This window comes from Mycosarcoma maydis, chromosome 14, assembly GCF_000328475.2.
Source record: "Mycosarcoma maydis chromosome 14, whole genome shotgun sequence".
Classification (NCBI taxonomy): domain Eukaryota; kingdom Fungi; phylum Basidiomycota; class Ustilaginomycetes; order Ustilaginales; genus Mycosarcoma; species Mycosarcoma maydis.
Genome location: NC_026491.1, coordinates 275,530 through 284,162, shown reverse-complemented (window position 1 = coordinate 284,162; position 8,633 = coordinate 275,530). Strand labels below are relative to the sequence as shown.

The 8,633-nt window shown below is 54.4% G+C and overlaps 4 protein-coding genes across 4 annotated transcripts; 3 read left to right on the top strand and 1 right to left on the bottom strand.

Annotated features, from left to right (window-relative positions):
* Window positions 1-57: 57 nt before the first annotated feature.
* UMAG_12062 (putative ER lumen protein-retaining receptor) lies at window positions 58-887 on the top strand (the record flags this gene model as incomplete). The annotated part of the gene is made up of 3 exons (XM_011392905.1): window positions 58-560; window positions 647-729; window positions 838-887. The coding sequence occupies 3 exons, from the start codon at window positions 58-60 to the stop codon at window positions 885-887; spliced, it is 636 nt and encodes a 211-aa protein (XP_011391207.1).
* Window positions 888-1,659: 772 nt separating this feature from the next.
* Window positions 1,660-3,333, bottom strand: UMAG_12061 (uncharacterized protein; the record flags this gene model as incomplete). The annotated part of the gene is made up of 1 exon (XM_011392904.1): window positions 1,660-3,333. The coding sequence occupies one exon, from the start codon at window positions 3,331-3,333 to the stop codon at window positions 1,660-1,662; it is 1,674 nt and encodes a 557-aa protein (XP_011391206.1).
* A 726-nt stretch (window positions 3,334-4,059) lies between these two features.
* On the top strand, window positions 4,060-4,750 carry UMAG_12264 (uncharacterized protein; the record flags this gene model as incomplete). The annotated part of the gene is made up of 2 exons (XM_011392911.1): window positions 4,060-4,293; window positions 4,538-4,750. The coding sequence occupies 2 exons, from the start codon at window positions 4,060-4,062 to the stop codon at window positions 4,748-4,750; spliced, it is 447 nt and encodes a 148-aa protein (XP_011391213.1).
* Window positions 4,751-5,742: 992 nt separating this feature from the next.
* On the top strand, window positions 5,743-8,001 carry UMAG_04385 (uncharacterized protein; the record flags this gene model as incomplete). Its single annotated transcript, XM_011392785.1, has 1 exon — window positions 5,743-8,001. One exon carries the CDS (start codon window positions 5,743-5,745, stop codon window positions 7,999-8,001), a length of 2,259 nt encoding a protein of 752 aa, XP_011391087.1.
* Between the last annotated feature and the right edge of the window lie 632 nt (window positions 8,002-8,633).

Sequence of the window (8,633 nt, the reverse complement as noted above, 5' to 3'; positions counted from 1 at the left end):
ATTCGCACCCCCCACCCCCCCTCACCGCTCTTCCTCTCCGTTTCTCTCTCGACGACGATGAACATCTTCCGATTGGCGGGCGACTTTGCCCATCTGGCGTCCATCTTTATCCTGCTGCATAAGATCCAACTCTCGAGATCATGTCGAGGCATCTCGTTCAAAACCCAACTGCTCTACGCGATCGTCTTTGTGACGCGCTACATGGACTTGTTTCATGAAACTTCGCTCTACCGTTTCTTGATGAAGATCTTCTTCATCGGTTCGTCGGTCTATGTCTTGTACCTGATGAAGATCAGGTTCCGACCGACGCACGATCCTGCTATCGACACGATCAAGTTGGAGTATCTCATGGGTCCTTGCTTCGTTTTGGCATTGCTCTTCCACTACCATTTCGACTTTATGGAGATCATGTGGACGTTCAGCATCTACCTCGAGGCTGTGGCCATCTTGCCTCAGCTCTTCATGTTGCAGAGGACAGGCGAGGCAGAGGCGATCACCACACACTACATCTTTGCGCTCGGAGCGTATAGAGCGCTCTACATTCCCAACTGGCTGTACCGGTATGTTTGGCCGAAACATGCGACACCAAGAAGCGCCACGAAGCACACAGCGCTGACCTTGCACCTTGCACCTTGCTCGCATACAGATACGTCTCAAAAACCGAAATCGACCCCATCTCGATCCTCTCGGGTCTCGTACAGACTGGTCTCTACCTCGATTTCTTCTACGGTGCGTTTCTCGACGCATTCGACGCACATGCAGACCACAGCCACGTTGGGCCACTTTATCGACTGACATGTTTCTCTCCCTTTTGCTCCGCCCGGATTGCGTCAACAGTGTACTTTACAAAAGTGATGAAGGGCAAAAAGTTTGAGTTGCCGGCATAAACCAACTGCTCACGCAGACAATCGACGAGCCAAACGCGTGCGGTGCGCAAACGGTTGCGTAGCGCGCTTGGCACAGTGGACCGCCTAGCAGCTGGACGTGTGCGCATGCGTTTGCGCGTTTCCCGTACCACGGTCTACTCGAGGACGACAGATTCAGCCCATCCGAGAGCAGTCGCATCCCTTGTACACGATCTATCATGCTGATAATGTCGAAACGAATCGAATGCACGCCATCTCGGCATCACACGATCGCGGTTCGATCCAACACGCCAGCCAGATCACTTAGGCTTGCTCTTGAAACGCTCCATGTCTGGATTTGAGTACCATGCTTGCACTCGACCGCAGAGAGCACGCATCTGGCTCTTGGCTCGCCTTGACAGCGACGACATATGCGTATCGCCGCAGTCAAGTGGTTGTTGCCTCACAATCCATCGCAAGCCTCATGAAAAGCACCGCGTACCATGGCTCGTTCGTTGGCACTGGGCGTCGCATCCGCCAGACTAGCAGCTCGAGACTCTCACCAAATCGGGTATGCTTGTGACCGATTCTCGTGATTCGTGTATTCAACAAGCGTGCCCAAGAGCCACCTCACACTCACGACTTTGAGCAATACTGGAATCGGACGCTCGTACTCGTGACGGAGCTACAGAAGCATTCGACGACGCATAGATTTACGAATGTGCATACTACCAAGGTGTCGAGCATTATTCGAGATGCACGTCGAGCCAAGCACCAGAGTGCGAGCGTGAAGCGCCAAGTTCAAGACGAGGTGTTAGGCTCGATGAGCACGAGCTGGATCGAGGTGCGAAGAGCGAGAGTTGGGCGTGAAATGCGTGCCGTCAGCGGAGCGTAGTTGCGCCGCGATGAGAGCGCGTGCGTTGTCGAGCGCAGTTTGCGAGCGTAAGCGTCGACGTTGGACGAACCAAAGCACGAGATCGAGCATCACGATCCACCATACGCGGTGGAATGAATCGGCGCGCTCGAGGACCAACATGGACGACGAGCGGCTAGGTGTGCAAGTGTCGGTGGAACTCGCGCAAATCGTCCAAGCGCTGGCACTAGCAGTAGCCACACCGGTAGCCGTAGTAGTCGACCTAGTAGCAGTGAATGTCGGGAACAGCGACGCGTTGGGTGAAGCTTCCCAAGTCTCTGTTGGACTGGAAGCAGCTACCGTCGATGTTGGCATGGACAATGACGTCGCAACAGGAACAGCAGCTGAAGACGGCGGTGGAGTGGCCAAGTAATTTGTCTGCCTTCGAACGAGCCTCATGCTTGCCGTGGCTGTGGCGACAGACAAGCTTGCTGGGTTGAGTACATGAGACATCGGCACAGTGACGCTCGACGTGGACGTGGTTCTGCTCGCATCGCTGACGCCACTGCTAGTCGACTCGGTCGTCGCACCATCACCCGCATTGACCTCAGATCCATTCAACCCACCCGATAACTCTACAGGACCAACCGCAAATTTCGCATTCAACACCACCGCCACCGCGACCATCGCCAACGCAGCCAACATCAGCATTCCAACCACCACGCTGTTCACCTTGCGAGAGATGCGCACCAGCGCACGACACTCGCCCGCACGCAACCCATCGACAGATGCAACGCACTGCTCAGTGTACTGCGGTAGTTGGCTTGTCTTTTCATCCGCTGATGCTTCTACAAGCGTTGCTGCGCTCTGGTTCGTTGACCGAGCATGTCCTGGCAGAACCGAGTCGCTTGTTGCTCTTGAGCCCAATGCGGACGCTGAGCTAGCGCGAAACAGCGCATCCAAATTCGAGAAAATGTGCAAGACCAGTGCGACCAAGTGCACCATAGCAACACAACTCAGCGTCACTCCAATCCAGAGCGGAAGCGTCTGAGCAAGTGAATTGACGTTGGTTGCAGGTGGCGACCAGAGCGCAGAAGCCGACGCGCTGCTCGAGAAGAAACTCGCGTTGTTGGCTGCAACCCGGTCTGCTGGAGCTGGCGCAGAAGCGTTCAACGCAATGCCTGATGTGCCGCCGATCGTCGTGGTTCCCGTCGCATTCGCTGCAGCAGGAACGATCCGTTCTAGCTCACCCTGAAACGTCATGACCGCCTCCAGATGTCGCGAGTAGTCAGGAGTAAGCTTCCAGGCTAACGACGAACACGAGCGTTTCGTCGGCAACGCATCCAGCCACGCGCGCAGCGCGTGCTGCTGTGCAACTCCTGATTGGCTACTAACCGGCATAGGGCTCACCGAAAGATCGGGCAGTGAGATGCAGGATGTCAGCGGACCTAGTGTAAGCAGCGTCATCATCGAGTCGTCGGTGCTGTTTGTCAACGCGGTAGTGACCGAAGCACCGACATCTGCAGAGGTCTGTGTAGCATTCGTCGTGTTGCTCGCTTCGGCCGGAGGAGCGGTGGAATTCGAGCTGACAGTGGTCGTTGCTGGGATCGTCTTGTTGCTTGCTACTGAACTCATGATCGTGTCCTGTGACTAGATCAAGTATAGACAAGACTACGGTGTTGCGATCCGGTGCCAAGGCGAGAAAGGCACGCCTGCTAATGACTACTTATGTTCATGATCCTTCTTGTCGCTCGTGTCCGAAGAAGCATTTCACTGGACCTCTCGAACACAAAGGGGACTGGTTTGCGCGACCATCGAAAAACAAGAGACCGAGACAAAGGAAGTCACGAGTGGCTCAGAGATAACACTCGCTGCATATGCTGCCGTTACTTTTGCGCTTTCATCTGCGCTGGCCCCCACTTTCTCGCATGCTGGTCTTCTCTCAAATGCTTTGACGGTTGAACAACAAGTGACGCTTCTCTGGGCGGTTGGCGCCGTCAGGTTGCGTTTTTGGACGCATGCACGACTGTACACATAACAAAGGGAACCACGAACTCGAAGCTTTATACGTTTGCTGACGCGTCTATCACGTATCGAATTCGATTCGTGGTTGTGAGCGGTGGTGGGCGTTAGGAAGACCTACACCTCATCAAAAGCGTAAGCACTCCTTTGTCCGTGCATTGATCCATGTCGGATCCACACACTTGTACAAAGGTGTGACGAGGCGATCAAAGCGTCATCACAGCCAAGTGAGAATACAATCTACGCATCAACAACTGCGCTAGATTCTTTGATCATCATCCTCATATCCCCACACCCTCAGCTTGCGCTATTTGCGACCGGATCATCGCCACTACGATCATGCTCTCTGTGGCTCGAAGCACACCGGCGATGCGAGCCAAGGAACGCATTGTGGCGTGGATTCTGCTGCTGCTTCACGCACTGGTACTGGCCTTGTCGGTGCTCTTGCTGCTCAGCCCGAACACGCTCTTCAACAGTCAGAGCGGACTCGCAAGTGTCGGGCTCGATACAGGTGCGCTCTTTGCATCGTCAGCCCTCGACACCACCGACGCACCACGCCGAAACGCAACCGCAGTCGTGCAAGCATGAATGTTCGGCGCGCCATACCGAGTAAAGCCTCAGTCGCTCGGCAAGACAGACCTGATCCTAGATCCACTCGTGATATCGCAAGTCTCTGGAGATGATCCTCTATCCATCGATCAGTCAAGCCTTGTCTGTCGTTGCCTCGTGCTGGGCGTGACAGGTTGACTGCTAATCGCTCGGTGCTCTCACCTCGAATCTTGCTCCATTCAACATGTTCATACATACCCGCTCGTAGGGGCTCGACCGTCCATGCGACGATGTACAAAACACCATTCAGCGCCAAATGGAGACGCGTGCGGCGTCAGCAAGTGAAACCCAAGTCAATATGATGTCGTCTTTGGCAGCAGAAGAATCTCTCATTGAGTCCGCGCTGCCTCTTTATTCACTCATGGAAAGGGCAGAAAAGACAGTGACGGTCGGTGCTATATCCTTGCGAGCCAAGAGCTGAGATTCCACGTCTGCTGTCATTTGAGCCAAGGCCCAGGTTGAACTGGATCGTGGTGTGAGCTGTGATATAGTGGAAAGGGAATAGGCAAAGGGAGCGTTAGTGTGAGTCACGAACTGTGAGTGTCGCGTGGACGTGTATGGTTTTCCAGCTTTTCTTGACGTGTACCTTGTCAGCGACGAGCGACAAGCGTGAGCGTGCGGCTGTGTTTTGAGCGATTCGCCAGGTGAGCTCGGCTGTGAGTCTTAGACTGCATTGACACTGCGCCCACACGGAACCTATTCGTGATTCGCATTCACGAATCACTTACACTACAAAGCCGCAGAGGACAGCACAATCGTGAATACGGTACTGTATATGCGGGCACGCAGCTGCATGCAGGTTTGCCGCATGATCGGGTCACGAGGTGGATGCTTGGGATGGATGGAGAAATGCCGCGCCAATTCACTAAGAGTGTGAGTACACGTTAGCACTCGCTAACAATGCGAGCGCTTGTCCATGGTCGGGCCGTGAATGCAGCTGCGATACGCTATCGCGCAGCTCGTGATGCTATCTTGCGCACACCCCCACCACTCTGAAACTGTCTTCCAGAGTCACGGTGTTGGCATAAGCTGAGACGTTAGCCACGCCTGGCCAGACCTCCTTCCGGCGGCCTGACACTGTGATATTCGTGGTTCGTGATTCGTGATTGTGTTGGCCCCATCACATGCGCCAATCGTGAATGTGTCGTCGCTTGGTCCAACACCGCGCTCTCCCCGCAAGCACACTTGATCTCACACCGGTGGGTTTCCCGCCAGACCCAGCCGAATCCATGTCGGTGTGACTCTTTCATCATGTCTGCGGCACCGGTGGTGGTACACGATGCAAGCTTGGCATACACTCCGCCGTTGCTCCCTGCCAAGCATCCCCTCGACGTCGTGACGCTAGACGAGTGCGAGGCGTGCAAAGTATCCACACCTCACCAATGTGCATCGTCGACCGCCTACGTCCCCATCATGACCACCCATGCAACCATGCCCACCGCGTTCAAAACAGCGCACCACTTTGTGGGGCACTGCGTATTTGTCATCCTCCCGCTCTCGCTCGCCGTGGGCATGGTGATCGCCGACTCTTTCAACCTCGACTTTGTCCACTTGGTCCAGCTGCGATGGGCAGTTCCCGTCGACCAATACACTTTGCCATCCGACGACGCCCTCAAAGATCATCTGTTGCGATGGACGTTTTTGCAATCCGCGTATCTGCTCCCCATGGTTCTGTTGACCGGTGCCATGCTGGTACTCGAATTTGTGCTGCTCGTCGGTCGACTGCGCGCTTCGAGGTTGGTAGACGGTCTCTTCGCTGCTCTTGTGCTCCTTCTGGTGGTTGTGGGTGTGATGACGTTGCTCAACGCATTTGTGCGCACCTCGGTCGTCGGCGTACTCTTTACAAAGATGGTCGCTGGCTTAGCGGCGTGTAGCGTGTTGGGACTTGTAGCACAAGCAGTGGAGCTCTTTGCGCCGCCTTTCTGCATCAACGCATCTTTGTCCGATGCATCGCCCATCAACATGGCAGCCGTCGGGTTCCCAACTGTGACATTTGCAGCAATCTATGGGCTCGGCACCGCATTTGGATGCTGCGCTTCCTTGGCAGGCTATCAGCTCTCTGGTCTGATGCAGCGACACGAGATGAGCTTGGCAGGCGTGCGAGGCTATCAGCTACTATTTCTGGTAGAAGGTGCCTTCTTACTTGTCCTTTGCCTCGTCATTGCTGTCTTGCTGGTGCTCGGTCATCGACTCGGCCGCCCAACATGGATGCCGCACGCTCAGTGCCAGCTCACTCTGGACCAGAGGTACGATCTACAACCAGTAGAGGCGCCGAACCACTTTTCCAAGACCAAAGCTACGCAGAACGACCATGTTTCCGACTTCACAACCAGCTCGGACGCAATATTAGCTGGCAGCCTGATACGGTCGCTTGGTCCAGCGGATCGTGTTGACACGGCACACGGCAACGACCAACAGCCAGCCCACCCAACGGTTCAAGCGGACCCAGCGGACCCAGCGGACCCAGCGGACCCAACGGACCCAGCGGACCCAGCGGACCCAACGGACCCAATAGACCCAGTCGACCCAACGGAGCCAGCGGACCCAGTCGACCCAGCGGACAAGCCGGGCACCTTTGCAAGTCTGCGCCGGCTGTCGTCGTACTGCACCTCACCGATGACGACGATCCCCATACTGAAGCGCTTCAAGACGAGCGAAGCAGCCAACGGCACTTCGGGGGTGATCAACAATCTGCGCACGCTGCAGCAGATGCACACCGGCTTTGGCCTCTGGGTCTCGCGCATACTGCGTCGCATAATGATCTTGATCTTTGGGGGGATGGGCGTCGATGATGCGGCGTTTGACCTGATCAGTGCCGGTACGTCGTCGCGCGAAACGTTCATTGCGGGTGTGCTGATCGTCAGCAACACGTCAGTGATCCAGGCTGCTGTGCTTTCGCAGATTGTCAAGATCGAAAGTGCTGCGTCCAAGCAAGTGTTCCGGTCGCCGGCAGCGCTCAAGATGGTAGCGGTTTTGCCAGGGCTGCCGACGCTGGTGGGCGGTGTGAGTGGTGCGGTTAGCGCTGTTGCATGGAGCGTGTTGGCGACCCAGCGTCCGCCAACGAGAGGCGCATGGAGGGGTCGGGTGGGTAGCTGGATGCGCGCGCCGTGGTGGGTGCCTGCGTTGCTGACCAGCTGCCTGGTGGTATCAATTGTAGGACTGGCGCTGGCAGTGATAGCCAGCATCGTGGTGCCCGACGGTACGTGTGGAAGCTGGATCATCTACCTCTCTACGATTGTAACGTTTACGGGAACTGTTCCGCAACTGCCGCTTGCGCTTTTAGAGATATACAGCGTGCTCGACGACGAACTTGGTCGAACTGTTGGCCATCAGCCGACATGCAGTCAAGCCACGACGAGCTCAGAGAACTGTGGGACAGGCGCAGCATCTAGCATACTGAAGAGCAACCAGCAACGCTCGGTACATGCTTTGCGTTGGGAGCGAGTGGGAGTCATGATCTCGACGCTTACCACAACGTTTTCATCAACGCTGCTGACAGCATGGATCTTGATGCTGTCAGAGGCGTTTCAAATGGTGTTTCTGTTTATCAGCGTTGCGCTAGCAGTAGCTGGCAGCGTGTGGTTGATGCTGAGGCATACACTGCACTTGCGAAGGTTGCGACGCCAATCCAAGCTTGCGCAGCAAACAACGTCGGCTCTCACACACACATGACCCGCATTCAGCACGCACCAATTAGATTGTACAAAAGCTGCCACGTACTGCGCAATCGAGCGCGACCGAGTGTGAGCGAGTCATACACGATGAGTGACGAAGAGTGATGTTCTGTATGTCTGCAACGCTTCACTCGAATGTGCATGGAGAGCAGAGAGAAACCAGAGACGCAGCGGAGCCTGTCACAGAGCCCAAAGCGTGGAATTACGGGGCGACGTTCACGATTCACAATTCACAATTCACAATTCACAATTCACAATTCACAATTCACAATTCACAATTCACAATTCACAATTCACAATTCACAATTCACAATTCACAATTCACAATTCACAATTCACAATTCACGAATTCACAATTCACAATTCACAATTCACAATTCACAATTCACAATTCACAATTCACAATTCACAATTCACAATTCACAATTCACAATTCACAATTCACAATTCACAATTCACAATTCACAATTCACAATTCACAATTCACAATTCACAATTCACAATTCACAATTCACAATTCACAATTCACAATTCACAATTCACAATTCACAATTCACAATTCACAATTCACAATTCACAATTCACAATTCACAATTCACAATTCACAATTCACAATTCACAATTCACAAT